Below are 17,980 nucleotides of genomic sequence, written 5' to 3' on the forward strand. Positions count from 1 at the left end.
TTTCTTTTGTCAAATTAATCTCCTGTTTGTGTTCTTATTAATCCCTATTTTTGTGACTGGATTCAAAGAATGTTTATCTTTATACATTCCCAAAATAAATGTATGACAAAACAAAATAAGCATAAAGGAGAGTTAATATACCAATTGTTTACTGGAAGAATATTACCGATAATTTTATACTGGAACCATCTGAGCTCTGTACTTTTAATACATCTACAAGGGGTAATATGTATTTTCATCTATTCATTATACATGTATTTACAATGTAATATATTTTCCTATATCAGATTACTTTTGAATTATTAAAAAAATATTATAGTAATATTTACATCCCATTAAATTTAAAATATGTATATTGTGTGGAATAACTTCTTTTAAAATTTTATCTTGTTAATTTGACAATGACATTATATTGTATTTATAACACCTTGAAATTTAAAGGGACATTCCCGAGTTTGCTGCAATTTTAAAGCTGTTATCGACTAACAGAGACTTTTTAACGATTGTAATTACATATCAAATATATTTTTCTGCATAACATATTATTGGCTGTATATTAAACATGTTTCTGATCGTTCTAATATCTGTCCTAGGTTAAATTTCATTTTATTTCCTAAAATATGTTTTTTTCGTACATACGAAATTAAGACAAACTCCAGTTTGGGCTTCTTACACATATTAAGACGACCAGAAACACATTGAATATACAGACACTGATATTCTAAATAAGAAAATATATTTAATATGTAAGTTTAATCGTAGAAATATTTTATTAGTCGGAAACATCTTACAATGCAACAAACTCAGGAATGCCCCTTTAAGAAAATTAGAATCAGTATTATAAATTAGTTTAAACTCTTCGTATTTTATAAAGTTATCCTTTTCATCCAATAAATCATTTATACATCGAATTCCTACATTATATCAGTAGGTGCAATTTATTTGTTTATTATCTATTCTAATATCACTATTATATATAGAGATTGTAACATTTCATTATTCATTTTATGTTTACACTTTTTTCAGATAAGAATACCAAGCTTAAAGGATATCTTAAAGCGTCAGTATCCGGAATATTTTTATTATTTAAGCATATAGAACAGAAAATCCAATTACGTTTGGTGCATATAACGCCGCACTCCGCATTGGTTTCACTACGCTGGCTTATCCGGGTCAAAAACAAAGCCAGTATTGCGAAAGTGGGACACTTTTGACGGGCTCCTACCGACCTCGGTTTTCATTGGCTTATCACAAGTATGGAATTCCCCAACAAGAGATCACGTGAGATTTCGCAATGTTTTAACAAATTTAACTGTCTTGATTGAGGGATCGTCTCATATCTCCAAAACATATTTATATCCATAGAGGTATGGTACAACGCCTTTCCAGGGGTCGGTGGGTGGGGAGTTTGCCTTGAAATTTTGACAGTGGCCAGCTGTTGGCATACGCGTTACATGTAAGGCTCTAGGGGTAGAGGAAGTGGGTACTGTGTTCGATTTACGTAACATTTTTCAAGACTATATGTTATTTTTATTCATTACTTAGACCTAAAAAGGTGGGGTTTTTTGAAAATTCGCGGTCAGTCTAGGATCGATCCCCATCGGCGGGTATATAAAAGACCATGGTATGTGATATCCTGTCTTTGAGATGGTACATATAAACGATCCTTTGCTTTAAAAAAAAGGTAGCGGGTTTCCAAGGCGCGTGTGCAGGGATTTCAGCGGGGTTGGGGTTATAGACTGTGTTGAGCGAAGTTTATATGGGGCCATGCTCACCCAGAAAATACATTTCAATTTTTTTCAAGCTTGGCAAGTAAGGGTTTCGACCTCCCTGCACATGCATCCGAGTCCTCTCTCAAATGTTAGACATCCAACAGCAGATGGAAGGAAGGATAGGATATGTTTTATTTAACGACGCACTCAACACATTTTATTTACGGTTGTATGGCGTCGGATGATTATTAAATCAATATGCTCTAACTTTGATGTCGTTAACCCCCCCACCCCCCAACTTTACCCTTTCCAAACGAAAGAATATTTATTTGAATTTGTCGATTTTAACACGTAAAATTAAGAAGTGAAAACGTTAATTGTCTATTTAGTATATTTTTTTTTTTTTTAAAATATACATGATTAATGCAAACAAAACTTCGAAAGTTCTAGTAACATTTTATAAAATATTAATTCTGAAATAGAAAGGTACGATTGTCGATAATACGTTGTCAAGATCAAAGCGGTTTTAACTAAAGGCTCTAGTACCGTATCCTCAGCCGAACGTTCTTCGTACAGCGCAAGATTTCTCTTTTAATTTTTTGAGACGAACCCTACAATTTGAACCCGGCAAACGCACGTGTTAACTGAAACTGACAACAGGCTGTCGTTTGTGCTTTGCCGAGCTATGGCGGCACAGGCGACGAATCAAGCGTATACTTTTGACGATCTCCGTTCATAGCGAACACACACGAGTTTTTTAAAAGTGCATTTGAGCTTGTATTTCATATTTGTACATGATGTTATAATATGGTAACCAGTGAATGTAACTTTAAGTTAATAACTATTTCATTCAGCAGTATCACACCTCACTGAGTATGGATAAAAATGGTCAACACGTGTATAATATAAGCATTGTTGAATCCGCCGGGGCATTCTATCAATTTCCTTGGCGGTAGATCAGTCATGTTTGATAGATATTTCTTGCCTACTGGACTGAATTAGCCAGCTTTGCACGGTGCTAGAATAGTAGTTTCTGACACGAGTCCTCTTGTAGATGGTATTTCTGACACGAGTCCTCTTGTAGATGGTGTTTCTGACACGAGTCCTCTTGTAGATAGTGTTTCTGACACGAGTCCTCTTGTAGATGGTGTATCTGACACAAGTCCTCTTGTAGATGGTGTATCTGACACGAGTCCTTTCGCAGATGGTGTTTCTGACACGAGTCTCAAGAAAATCAGTCCTTTGACCGAGCTTTAGCGAGCTTCATGGATTGCTTTTCTTGAGACGAGTGTCAGAAAAAACCCATCTACAAAAGGAAGAGTGCCAGAAATATATTCTAGTTCAATGATTATTCTAAAGCTAAATGTATATCAGCTAAAGCAAGGAGTGACATCACGGTACAAAAATAAATTCATAGAAGTGCATTTTCTAATAATTATACTAAAATTACTATACTGATTGAACTATTTCTGGCACTCGTCCTAAAGCTCGCTCCATGGATTGATTTCCTTGACACTCGTGTCAGACAAAACCATCTACAAAAGGACGAGTGCCAAAAACTATTATTCTGTCTCATTCGCCACCGTCGGTCGGTCGGTCGGTTCCAGCTTCTCAACTTTGTTGATTGATTTGTCATACATTTTCTATAGGATTTATAAAGTGTTTATATGTGGGGGTTGGGGTGTTACCACCTGTTGCTGTGTGTCGGTGTAACGATACCAATGACGGGATAATTACACGTTCATTCATACTGCTGACATCTCTTTGTGGTTTCTTGTTGAAACACTGTCCACCTGGCAATAGCGGCGCCGCTAGGTACACACAGCTAAACACGATCAAAGGCCACCGTGTTCCAGTCAAGTGTTTCGGGTGGGTCGTCGAACGCCGCTAGAGGGCGTAGCCTTGCCGACCAACATTATTTGCTATACTGATAATATATACCCATAAGCTATATTTATATACTACTGATGAAATATCATATTTAATTTTTTTTGCAAATGTATTATATTTGTACTGCTACCAATATTATAATTATACTATTTTTGCTCCTGTAAACCATGTCCTACCATAGAACACGTGTTCTCATATGTCGTAGAATACGGCCTGAGTGTAATACATTCTTGTCTTGTTTTGTCTTGATAGAACTTGAGTTAATGTTTGTATTATATTTATTTTTTAACGTTATCAAATGTTCTATGTTTGGTCAGTTTTGATGTATGAATATTAATGTCGATTGTATTAAAGGTCAAGGTCATATGTATTCTTTTTTTTAATTGTTTCATTTAGTTATTAATTTCTTCTTGTTTTTTTCTTGGGTTTTTTTTTTGGTTTGTTTTGTTTTGTTAAAACAAGTGACCCAAAATTGTTTTAAAGCTTTGGCTCGCGCACCTGGAAGTATATTTTGTGGCTATTTGCAATGTGGTGATGTTTGTCTTCAGCTAGATTTATACTAGAATAAAAGCGTTTTGCGGGTCGCCCCGTTTTTACTTTTACCGAGCGCTTGCCGAGATGTAGTTTTATATTGTATTCAAAATTTAATACTAGTGTTGAAGAAATCGTTTTGCTTATAAAATCAAAAAGTGTTTAGCGCATCATTAAAAGGAAAAGGTGGGGGGGGGGGGGGGGGGACGAGCTGCACTGTTCAGTTCAAGGGAAGCGCCCGATTGTATTTATAATGACCAGCCTCGGTGGCGTCGCGTGGTTAAGCCATTCGGACAAAGGTAAGGTTACGGTGCAGTCGGCCTTTGTACAGGGTTGTGGTAAGCCATCGCAGGTTGGTAGGTCGGTACCGGCTCCCACCCAGAGCGAGTTTTAACGACTCAGTGGGTAGGTGTAAGGCCGCTAAACCCTCTTGTCTCTCATTAACCACTAACCCACTGTCCTGGGCAGATAGCCTAGATAGCTGAGGTGTGTGTGCCCAGGACAGTGTGCTTGAACCTTAATTGGATATACGCACAAAAATTAGCTGAAATAAAATGAAATCTATTATATAAATTCTAATATTTTGTTTTTAAATCATGTGTTTTATATACTTTAAAAAATACAACTATTTCAAATCTGTACCCTTTATATGAATTTTTTTTTAATCATGTATGAGCGGTATACATAAATGAAGTCTGAGCCATTTTTTAAATGGGGCGACTTAATGTCTTGATCTGTTTGTTATTTTTAAATAACTCATCCTGCCTATCTCCCAGAGGTGCTAAATATTGCATGTTTTGCAGACACAAGACTAGGTGAACCACTAAACAACATCTCCCCTTTGAAGAGGATGATAGTGCCTACACCACATGCCTGTAGAATTTTGTTTACGCCTATCTCGTCATACAATTAGTTTCTTTAATGGCGGGTCACGCGCAGCCGAGTGGATGTGGGGCGGGGTCGACTGGTATCGGGCTGGGTGAGACTATGCGGAGAACAGGGGATAGCACGTCGAGTGTTTTCCAAACAACACACATGTCTGCAGTCGTGCCCCCATGTTTTGTCAAATACCCACGAACATGTATGTATTTATCATTTGGTTTTCATTTAACATAGTTTGACATCCAATAGCCGATGTATTTTTTGTCCTTGGATGTCGTTAAACATTAATTCGTTCATTCATTCGTTCATTCATTCGTTCATTCATTCATTCATTCATTCATTCATTTGAACACAATTTGGTTTATTGTGGTTTGTGTTTTCTCTCCAAAAAGAAACTCATCAGTGGAAAGTATTGCCGTTGTGAACGTTTTTATGTAAGCACTAATATAGCCAGTTTGAAGGAACGAACGAAAATGTTTTATTTAACGACGCACTCAACACAGTTTATTTACGGTTATATGGCGTCAGACAAATGGTTAAGGACCACACAGATATTGAGATAGGAAACCCGCTGTCGCCACTTCCTGGGCAACTCTTTTCGATTAGCAGCAAGGGATATTTTATATGCGCCATCCCACAGACAGGGTAGTACATACCACGGCCTTTCATATACCAGTCGTGGTACATTGGCTGGAACGAGATCTAGCCCAATGGACCCACCGACGGGGATCGATACCAGACTGACCGCGCATCGAGCGAGTGCTGTACCACTGGGCTACGTCCCGCCCTTTATAAAGCAGACTGGTGAGTTGGCCTGTAACTATAATGAACATAAAACTACGTTTGTCAACAAAATACCACCAAAGTGATAGCTTTAAATCTTCTTTTTGATGCAGGGACGAAGTTTTGAGTAAAATTCAGTATCCGTAAAATTCTCTGATATTTGTGTTTTTGCACAGTTCTTTACACTGTTTTTGTTTAAGTCTTGAATTTTTATATTGATGTTGATCATCACTTTATTTATTTGCATTACCATAGTTTGACACCCAATAGCCGATGTATTTTTCGTGCTTGGGTGTCGTTAAACATTCATTCATTCATTCATTCATTTTTAAAAGTCAGTATCTATCTGTGATTTTTGTACAATTCTTTACACTGTTTTTATTTAAATCTTGAATTTTTATATTGATGTTGATCATCACCTTATTTGTTTGCATTACCATAGTTTGACACCCAGTAGCCGAGGTATTTGTCGTGCTGGGGTGTCGTTAAACATTCATTCATTCATTCATTCTTGTATAGTCAGTGTAGATAATAGCAGAAAACGACACACACACACACACACACACACACTCTCTCTCTCTCTCTCTCTCTCTCTCTCAATACACTCTCTCTCTCTCTCTCTCTCTCTCTCTCTCTCTCTCTCTCTCTCTCTCTCTCTCTCTCTCTCTCTCTCTCTCAAACTGTCAGTGTAAATTGTGTGTGGATATTGCAATGTTAATATGATAAATGTAATCTTTAATAGACAACATTTTTATGTTTATTATGCCTGTTCTTTGTACAGAGTAACAAATCATCATAATGTTAAAAGTTTGCATTTTTTTATTCCACAAATTTTCATAAATCGCACGTAATAATAATAATTTAAAACAACATGGTGGGGTATAATTTGGATTAATACTTCTATCCAATTAGAGGCAGGTGGTATAGTCCAGGCGCGATCGGTCAACAGGGATGGTAGGTACTGGGTTCGGATCCTAGTCGAGGCATGGTTTTAATCCAGTGGTAAAGTGACCAGTGGTAAAGTGATCGCTTGATGCGCGATCGGACCGGAATGATCGACGTCGGTGGGCCCACTGGGCTATTTCTCGTTCCAGCCAGTGTACCACGACTGGTATATCAAAGGCCGTAGTATGTGCTATCCTGTCTGTGGGACGATGCATATAAAATATCCCTTGCTATTAATGAAAAACAAATGTAATTGGTTTCCTCTCAGACTATGTGTCAATATTACCAAATGTTTGACATCCAATAGCCGCCCTGATTAATAAATCAATGCACTCTAGTGGTGTTGTTAACCAAAAACAATCTTATATCAAATTAATGTCTAAACACGCTGGCTTAGACACACATTTCAAGTATTTTGTCTATCCAAGACAGATGGTTAGTGGTTAGTTGTTAGTTGCTACTAATGGAAAAATGTAACGGGTTTCCTCTCTATGACTGTGTCAAAATGACCATATATTTAACATCGGCTACTGGATGTGAAAAATGTAACGGGTTTCCTCTCTATGACTGTGTCAAAATAACCATATGTTAAATATCGGCTACTGGATGTGAAAAATACGGTAATTTGATTAAACGCATACTACGGTCCAGCTACTCTCGGTAATTTGATTATTTGAAACGTAGTCTTCATGTCATATCTAATTTACATTGTAATTTGGTCTTCAAAGAGAAGAAAATGTTATGTTAGAAAGTGTAGGTAAACTCACACCAACTAGCATCGTGTTTACTTCTTATTAAATATGTTTTATGGGAGTTTCAGCAGTATTCATTATACAACAGTATTCATTATATATGCAACCGGCCTCGGTGGCGTCGTGGTTAGGTAGACCGGCCTCGGTGGCGTCGTGGTAGTGAACTTAAAGTTTTTTTTAATCGTGGCGGGTTAAGTGGAACAAAAATTCCATAATAATACCAACAACAACAATAATAATAATAACAACAACAACAACAAAAACACCAACAAACAACAACAACAACAACAATAAGCCATCGAACACAAGGCTGGTAGATATTGAGATCGCCTCCCATTACCGGCTCTCAGACATAGTGGGAGTTTAACTACTCAATGGACAGATATGCACCATCCCACAGACAGGATAGCACATACCACGGCCATCAATGTACTAGTCGTGGTGCACTGGCTGGAACGAGAAATAGCCCAAGGGAGATCGATCCCAGACCGACCGCGCAGCGAGCGAACAATGTACCACTGAGCTACGTTCCGCCCCTCTGAGATAAATACAGTTTTGTTCTGTACCAACAATGAACCTAACAAAAAAAAAAAAAAGCGTAGCAAGTGAGCACAATGCGGTTGCTAAGAATAATATCAGTAGTTTACAAACGTTCTGAATAGCTACGTCATAGTTACTGCATTGCTTCAATGTGGATCGACAGTGTATGGGTTTCATAGAAAAGTAGGATTTTCCGAAGGACGTGGCGAAACTCAATACTGATTAATGAAGACGAGGAAAAGCCTAAGTCTAAAAAAAAACCCCAGCCTAATAAAATCCTAGACTCGCCATCTTCCGTGTACACGTATTAGACGAGTTGGCGGACGAGAAGGAACACGTGGGTATAAACACACACACACTCGAATTATTGATAATGAGTCTCAGGGTCGTAACACCACAGCGTCTCATGTTTGTGCTAGGTAAGTACAACATCGTACTAATTTACAGTAACGATTTATATAATGTTATACTGTACGCTTTGTAGATTCTAATTTTGCATTATTTTACAGTAGACCGGCTTCGGTGGCGTCGTGTTTAGGCCATCGAAATGTTTTATTTTAATGACGTACTCAACACATTTTATTTACGGTTATATGGCGTCAGATATATGGTTAAGGACCACATAGATTTTGAGAGGAAACCCGCTGTCGCCACTACATGGGCTACTCTTTCCGATTAGCAGCAAGGGATCTTTTATTTGCGCTTCCCACAGGCAGGATAGCACAAACCATGGCCTTTGTTGAACCAGTTATGGATCACTGGTCGGTGCAAGTGGTTTACACCTACCCTTTGAGCCTTGCGGAGCACTCACTCACATTAAAAATCCCATGCCTCGACTGGGATCCGAACCCAGTACCTACCAGCCTGTTGACCGATGGTCTAACCACGACGCCACCGAGGCTGGTCATTTCCTTCGAACTCATTTGATCACTATTTTAAAAACAAAGTATCACCCATCCATCACGCACACTCGTACGCGCGCACACACACATACATACATACATACACACACACACACACGCACGCACGCCAATATAAAAAAGACATTTATTTTTATTTAACAGTGCACCACGACTGATATATTAAAGACTGTGGTATATGCTGCACTGTCTGTGACAAAACTGCATATAAAAGATTCATTGGTTGCTAATGACAAAAACAGGTTCCTCAGAAAACTTAAGTGTCAGAATGTTTGATAGTAATGATTAATTAAACAATAAGTTGTAGTGGTGTCGTTAAACAAAACACATTTTAACATTATCCCTGCGTTGGGAGGCCGAGATGTAGTTCAGTGGTAAAGCGCTCGCTTGATGCACAGTCGGTTGGGGATTGATCCCCGTTGGTGGGCCCATTGGGCTATTTCTCGCTTCAGCCACTGTACCATGAATGGTACATCAAAGGTTGTGGTATGTGCTATCTTGTCTATGGGATGGTGCATATAAAAGATCCCTTGCTGCTAATCGAAAAGAGTAGCCCATGAAGTGGCGACAGCGGGTTTTCTCCCTCAGTATATGTGTGGTCCTTAACCATATGTCCGACGCCATATAATCGTAAATAAAATGTGCTGAGTGCGTCATAAAATAAAACATTTCCCTCCTTCCCTGTGTTGGTGTGTTAGAAAATCCTAAATACTAATTATGGTCTTTTGTTTACAACATTTTCTCTTGTATGCTTACAGTTTTAGTAATTTCCTTGCACGTCTGTGAATCTAAGCGTCAAAGCAAGCATAAGGTAAATTTCCTATTATTTTGTGACAATAGTTTTTTCCATTTACCATACATATAATGGAATAACTGTTTTTAGATTTGCCGATGTATATAACAATTGGTGTTTTTATTATTATAACACACTTCGTTCTTTTTAACATATATCGATTAATTCTTTTTAACACATACTTAAAATCCAGTAATAGGTTCTCTGTAGGAGTTCTTAACATGATATGATCTAATGTAATGCAAAGCAACGCAACGCAACATAGCATAACGCAGAACAACACATCACATCACAACACAATATTATATATTTATAATATAAATGTCATAGCTCATAATACGATAATTTTGATGTAATATAATGCAACGCAACGCAACGCAACACAATACATCACAACACATCGCATCACAACACAACACAACACAGTACATCACAACACATCGCATCACAACACAACACAATATTACATTTTTATAATATAATTGTCATAACTACACAGTTTAATATTTCGTTTGACGACTCAGCATAACAGTCATTTGATGTTTGCTTTAAAGGGACAGTCCTTAGTTTACAACCATTGTAAAATGTTTCCGACCAACTGAATGCTGCAAACACTGGTATTCTAAACAATAAAATGTAGTTAGTATAAGCCCGGTGAGACCGGGCTTAAGTCGTGTTTACGATGGGTTTCCGTTAAAAATACGCTGCGTTCAAGTTGAGATTTCGACAAAACCTTACCCTATCGCAGACTATTCTGCGTTAGGAAGCAATCACTCTGCGAACAGTCTGCAACCGATCGGGGGAAAAAATATAAAAATTGGGGGAAAATGAATTTTCTAGTCTGCGTCTTATCTGCTAACAGTCTGCGTCCTGTCGCCGAACACTCAGCGAACACCTGGAAGAACCTGGAAAAAATTCAAATTATTTTGTTTATTCGCCGATCAAACGCAGACTGTTCTGAGACTTTCCGCAGACTAGTCTGCGAATGGCAATTTAACGCAGACTATTCTGCGAGTGGTAGGGTGTCGGTAGGCGGTTATCTCAGATTAATCTGCGTCCTATCTATGTGGTCGATCCGATGTTTTTGTCGCAAGGAGGAAATGCTGCATGCAGCAAATCCTGCTTGCTTTAACAAATCGTAGAATGGATTGTACACCGATCTATTCCTACTTAATCCTGATTGCGTCCAAGTTGCGAACAGCCAAAAAAGACATCGGAAACCCATCGTGAACACGACTTAAGCCCGGTTTATTTATTTTTACAGGTACCTCATACATGTTTCAAGCAATACATTTTTTGCCCAGATGAAACTATTTTCTTTTACCACCAACACACTCACATTTATCACCAATCACAGGACTTGTGGTGTTCACTTCTCTATCAAAAGTTGGGTGCACCTCAAACTTTGACCCAGCCGGAAGTTATTTGGTTTAGTACTACCTACAATGGCTGCAAACTCAGAACTGTCCCTTTAAGAATTTCAGTGAAATGTTTAAATGTGTTTATTATCTTTTGTTTTACTCTAATGCAGGAAAATGGTAGCTTTTTACCTGATATTAACCTGTGGGAGACCCTGAATAAATACATAACCCGGGTGATAAAGCCAGACACTCTTTTCCTCGAGTCAGGCAAGAGGACCATTGACAAAGTTGTCAAGTACTTGCACCAGAAGTTGCATCCTGCCCTCCAGAGTTGCCTGAAAGACGTTCTCCCACCCGGAGAGCTTAAGAAAGTCAACATCAACAAGATAGTCAAGGTATGGTATCTGTATTGTCGTATTTCCAAACTGACAATTAGGCTAAACAAAATAAAGTTCTAGTCTATGGTCAGCGCGCGCATGGATTTTGATCTTCGCGCATCAACATGTTTCATGAGGGGTTTTTTTTTTTTTTGGGGGGGGGGTTATTGTTTTTTTGGGGAGGGGGGTATTTTTCCTGCGGTATGACGTCGATGTTTTGCAGGAGTAACCTGTGGGTTGTACAGACACCCCCCCCCCCCCCCCCCCCGTGCTAGTGTTTAGAAAAATATTAAAGGGTACCAAGGCAAAGAAGGGGGCACCATGGACATTGATGATCTTTTCCATGTTTATTTTATTTTATTTTTTTAAAGCCGCATCGTCGCATCAGTTTTGTAACTTTGGTCTGACTAGAGAACGACTTTTTGTGTTTGACCGTACCCGTTGTTGTTCTATCCTATCCATCTCCACAGGGCGGATCTCTGGGTAAATCGACTGCTGTGAAGAACAAGTCGGATATCGATTTAGTCATATTCCTCAATGGTATTGAGACAGTGAGCAAGTTGCGAGATGTGATGCCCAACATCCTCGAATGTCTGGAGGGTCTGCTGGACACCCTGGTGAACGATGGACAACAGCCCTGGGCTAGAAGATTCAGACACCTGTACAAGTCAAAATTTGCGGTGCCAATTGAACTGGAGACCATGAACGACCTCGATGAGAAGGACACGAGAGAGATCGACCTGTTACCTGCTGTGGACATCATCAAGTCAGGTAATTGCAGTCAAACTTTCTTTAGGCGACCACTTCTGTTAACTGGCCTGTATTAAGTAGTCACTTGTATTAGGCTGTCATATGTCTGAAGAGGCAGCCATACTATTTTCCAAAATCGTATGACCTGATTATAAATTAACCTGTATTATACAGCCACCTGTCTCATGAGTTAGCCTTATTGTTACAAATCAGCTATTATTACCCATATGGTTAAAAATATATTGGTACATATCAAAGTGATACGTCCCACTTGGCGTTACGCCAAGTGAGACTAATAGAATCTATCATTGTTGTGGGGTATAGATAAGGTTTACCGAGGCCCTTACAAAAACATTTTGTCCCGATGGGTTGGAATTACCTTATCTATACCTCACAACGGTGATTGGTTTTTTTTCTTGCTTATTTAATTACAGTAACAAAACATTAATTTTGTAAGCTACGGTCTGTTTATTGTAGAACGATTCGTATACATTTCACCTGCAAACTCATTTAATCATACGCGGAAAAAATATAGTCCACCTTGTGCAACGACATAAATACGTAATGTTCAACTTACCAATAAATATAATGTTGAAAATATTAATTTGTTTAAATATTTTTAAAACAATGATACAACGTGAAATGGCAAACAGAATTTTGAAAACCATGAGTTATGACGGCAATCGTCGTAAAGCATGAGTTATGACGTCACGCGTATGTAGAAATCGTCTAGCCCTCGGGTCGGACAGATTTATCTAACCCTAGGGTCAGACAGATTTTTCTAGCACCGTACAAAAGCTGGATAACCCTGTCCAGTAGGCAAGAAGTAACACTTGAACATCATCGATTGGCGCACTACAACCTTACAGGAACGTCAACCAAATGAGCTGAGGAATATAAATTAATATTAATTATGGGTAATAAATAGGATATTAAACTTACCTCGTGAATTATCATAACAAATAAATAGTAACAGCAAACAATGACTGCAACATAAACTTTCGAGGCGGGATTTAGCTCAGTCGGTTGAGTGCTGTCTTGAGGTGATTGCGTCGCAGGATCGAACCACCTCGATGCATCCATTCAGCTGATTGGAGGTTTTTCTCTCGTTCCAACCAGTGCACCACAACTGGACAATGGCCGTGGCATGTGCTTTCCTGTCTGTGGGAAAGTGCATATAAAATATCCCTTTCTGCATTAGGAAAAATGTAGCGGATTTCCTCTGATGACTACGAGTCAGAATTACCAAAATGTTTAACATTAACTAATCAATGTGCTTTAGTGGTGTCGTTAAACAAAACAAACAAACAAACAAACAAACAAAATTTTAATCCACAGTATAAGCTAAACACATTTGCTGTACGACATTTACGATACCGTTTATTTGGAATGAAATGAATACTGGTCTTTGTTAAATGATTAATATATTGTTTCTCTTTGTTTACCGAGGTCTCATATTCAGTGTTATACAATTACTTTCTCTAGTAATACCAGGTTATTTAAAATTGCCATAGTATTTTATTTTTATTTGTTTTATTTGGGGGGGGGGGGGGGGGGGGGGGTGTGTGTGTGTGTGTGTGTGTGTGTGTGTGTGTGTGTGTGTTTTTGTTTTTGTTTTTTAAACTAACATCATTCTTGGGCCATGTAGACCTCTAGTCCCAGTTTACCTAGACTAGACTGGGACAGTTATTTAAAACGGGATATCTGTGAATAAAAACAAAAACAGAAACAAAACCAATTAATTGTTAATTGCAGTTGGTTCAATCAAGAAAATTTACGAAGAAATGGACTCTGTTGACGATAACCTGCGGCGATATTTCTCAGCCAGTTTGTCTCCACTTCAGCTCAAGTTTGTCCAGGAGGCCACGGCCTCGGCTAAAGTGAAAGATCTCATTCAGTTTATGAAACACTGGGCCAAGGTAGGTGTGTTCGTTTAGTCCGAAGGGGCGTAGAAAATGTGGTTCTTTCTACGTCCGAATAGAGTTACATACCCTATATATATAGCTGGTATTCAAAACTTGTGGCACCATGTTTCAACCATTTTTCAACTGAAGTAGTGCAACAGATGGACACACAGATCAAAAATGTATAACCTACCATACTCACTAAATCCCGATTGAAGTACTTGCATGATTAACAAAATAAATCTTCCATCGACAACATAAAGAATTTGCCCGCCATTTTAAATTTGCTAAATAGAGGGAAGCAGCTCGCCTTGCACATTACGAAAAGTATTGACTTAATGTGCGCCCTGCTCTAGTGTTCGTTATGCTATTCTCAGACTACCAACTGTCACGACGGAGTTGGCCAACTTTCTGCTCTCACGACTTCTACGACTGTCCAGTATGCTAGTCTGATCACTCTTACAACTCGATTCTCGTCGTATACAACTCCTATTGCCGACCAGTCGTGGTGCACTGACTGGAACGACAAAGAGCCCAGTGGGCACACCAATGGGGATCGATCTCAGGCGATTGCGCATCACGCTAGTGCTTTTTCAGTGGGATGCGTTAACCCCATTTATAGAGAAAAAAGAAGATAGTGGTGAGAGGAAAAGAGGGAGGGAGAAATAGATAGAAAGAGAGAGGTGAGAGAGAGAGAGAGAGAGAGAGAGAGAGAGAGAGAGAGAGAGAGAGAGAGAGAGAGAGAGAGAGAGAGAGAGAGAGAGAGACAGACAGACAGAGACAGACAGACAGAGACAGAGACTCGTCTGTAGTAGTAGTTAGTTGATCAGTTCAGTATTCCAGGTTAACGATGTTCCGGTTCGATCGTATTTCCTCGAGCTGGTGGTCATCCACGTCCAGCGGGAACACCCAGAACGTGACTTCGACATCGACGAGCGATGCAAAGACGTCTTCCGGGTGCTCGCCAGATGTGACGGTTTGAAAATAGTGTTCAACAACAACTACGACGTCACCTTGTATCGTAATGCGAAAACAAAGTTAGTAACCCAGTTAGTAGTAGTTGGTGTATTAGTGGTAATAGGTAGTACTAAACCAAATAACTTCCGGCTCTGTGTCAAAGTTCGAGGTACACCGAACTTTTGATAGAGACATTAACACCACAAGTCCCGTGATTAGTGATAAATGTGAGTGTGTTGGTTGTAACAAAAATTAGTTTCACCTAGGCAAAAAATGTATGTAAATTTATTTCATCTAGTACCACTGTGTCAAGTAGCTTTGTGCTTGAAACATATATGAGGTACCTGTAAAAAAAAGTACTCAAATGTTGTGCGGAACTAGGAGAGTCATAGACGCTACCCGTTATTTCTGAAATGCGTACCTTGACCCCCAATGTTTTCTGATTCACTTCAAGGGTGAAGGGCAGTAGCACTGGCGTAGGAAGCGAGGGGGGGGGGGGGGGGGGGGCAAGGGGGGCATGTGCCCCTCCACACTTACCAGATATTTTGCTTTATATTTGCTTTATAATAGTGTAAAAGTGTGCCCCCCCCCCCCCCCCCCCCCCCCCCCACACACACACACACACTTTTTTGTACATTTCTACGCTACTGGGTAGTATTTATATCCGTGGTGTGTATGTCGATAGATACGCTGCAGGTAGGAGTTTTAGCCACACATTGTCGTCTATGGAATTTGTAATATATTATAATATATTTATTGTATATTATTTATATTCTGCTAATTATGTGTCACGTCTTTAATGGCTGGCATTGTCCTGAGTTTTCATCCCTAGATAATATAATATATTTATTGTATATTATTTATATTCTGCTAATTATGTGTCACGTCTTTAATGGGATTATCCAGAGTTTTCATCCTTAGAAAGAGATATGTCCCCCTCCCCCAAAACAGAAACATATATACTGCTATTTCCTTCTTTCTTTTCTTCTGTTTTATATGTTAAATACATTAGAAATTACCTTTGGCTGAATATTTTCTAATCTGGTTTGGCCGTTGTAAAAAATATTGTATTCGTATATTATGTATGAAATTACTGAGATACTACAAAACACTACGTTGTCCAGAAATGCTTTAGTTATAGAGATCTTGATATTCTAAACAAAACATTGTAAGTAAATTGTAATTTTGATAATGAAAAACTGCGGGTTTTTTCCAAAAACCACTTAAAATTATTACAAAGTCAGGGTAACCACTTTAACATTATCTTTTAAAATTATTATTATTCACGTTTCATGTTTGTTGAATTTGATTTTTCATTGAAGTGCTTTATGTTTCTGTTATATTATACGATTGTTTAATTTTTTTAATTTTTAATTTTCTTTTAGTGAAGTGCCACATGTTCTGTGTCCATCGAATCCATATATGAACACAGCTCCGAACGTCCATAACGCTAAAATCGTATCCAGATTGGCAAAAGAAGCTCTCGATTACTTGGACTCTACAAACTAATATTACCACCATCACCGTGTCTTGAATATATTCATAAGGGTACGAGACGAGGTGGGGGGGGGGGGGGGGGCAACTGCCCTCCTGGTGCTGGAACAAATCATCAAATTCGGGCAAAAACGATGGAGATATTTGGGCGAAGTGCGCTAAACTGAGGCCTTTTGACAATGTATTTCCATCATTCAACACGCAAAATTAGCAATCTGATTAAAATTATCTCTACTGGTCTACCAATAGATCTAACAGCATTGCGTGGACTGTCATGTCCAGGTGACATTTCATCTATAAATAACAATTTAAATATCGACCAATTACACTTCGCCTTTTATAGCGTTATTCGGGAGAATACAAATTCTAAAAAATATCGAGCGAGACTATTTATGCAATAGGCGAACTTGTTGGTCTATTTCAACATTAAGAAACGGGGGGGGGGGGGGGGGGGGGCAGTGGGGGGGGGGGGGGGGGGGGGGGGGGGGGGGGGGGGGGGGGGGGGGGGGGGGAGGGGGGGGGGGGGGGTTGGGGGGGGGGGGGGGGGGGGGGGGGGGGGGGGGGGGGTAATAAACTCTGGATTGTATACTAGTATAAACATATTTTATGGCTATACCATCATGTTTTTGTTTTGTTTTTTAGTTTCGTCTTGAAACAAATTTTATATAAAATTTTATATTGAAATTAGTGTCCGGCATACTTATTCACCCGAATCATTTCGTATACCCTCGGCATAATCCCGAATGTTTTCAAATTCAAATTACTGGCATGATTTTGCAAGTAAGCTTTTGATTGGTCGAATGAAAGGTCAACTGGATATGAGCTCCAACTGGGTGCTGTTAGATCCACAGGTAATAGTAATTAACCAGTGGAGCTAATTTTAATTAGATAGCAAAATTAGTTGTAATCAATGTAAAAATGCGTAGTGATTCTTTGCAAACCTAATATAGCTCTTTGGCAGTAATGCTAATATAAAACAAATTTGTTATGCTGATTCGATAATTAACGAGCTACTCTCGATTCACTAATGTCAAAACCTATATTAGCTCCGGAACTTTCTTTTTGACCGACCGTTCAAAATTGCGCCCAAATTCCTCAATCAAACTTGCGCACCTTTTCTCTTTTGGCATAATTCTTGCGCCATTCAAAATTCCATAGCACCATTACCCCACACACACACACACACACACACACACACACACACACACACCACACACACAACAGCTTGCTCTGAATGTGCACGTAAAGTCCTATGACCTGACCTGACCTGATTCGGGCATTTTCGTTCAATTCGGACACCACTCTCTTGCTTTCTGTATTATTGATAACATAATCATTCTTTACGTCACCACCTGGATTACTTATGTACATTGTATATAGATTTGATGT

At 38.9% G+C, this 17,980-nt stretch overlaps 1 protein-coding gene across 1 annotated transcript; it reads left to right on the plus strand.

The window, feature by feature from the left end:
* The first annotated feature begins 8,209 nt into the window (after positions 1–8,209).
* LOC121384355 (2'-5'-oligoadenylate synthase 1A-like) lies at positions 8,210–16,893 on the plus strand. The gene is made up of 7 exons (XM_041514716.1): positions 8,210–8,454; positions 9,714–9,766; positions 11,280–11,504; positions 11,957–12,257; positions 13,992–14,155; positions 14,984–15,177; positions 16,483–16,893. Exons 1-7 carry the CDS (start codon positions 8,409–8,411, stop codon positions 16,604–16,606), a joined length of 1,107 nt encoding a protein of 368 aa, XP_041370650.1. The 5' UTR covers positions 8,210–8,408; the 3' UTR covers positions 16,607–16,893.
* Positions 16,894–17,980: the final 1,087 nt, after the last annotated feature.

Source organism: Gigantopelta aegis, chromosome 10 (genome assembly GCF_016097555.1).
Source record: "Gigantopelta aegis isolate Gae_Host chromosome 10, Gae_host_genome, whole genome shotgun sequence".
Taxonomy (NCBI): domain Eukaryota; kingdom Metazoa; phylum Mollusca; class Gastropoda; order Neomphalida; family Peltospiridae; genus Gigantopelta; species Gigantopelta aegis.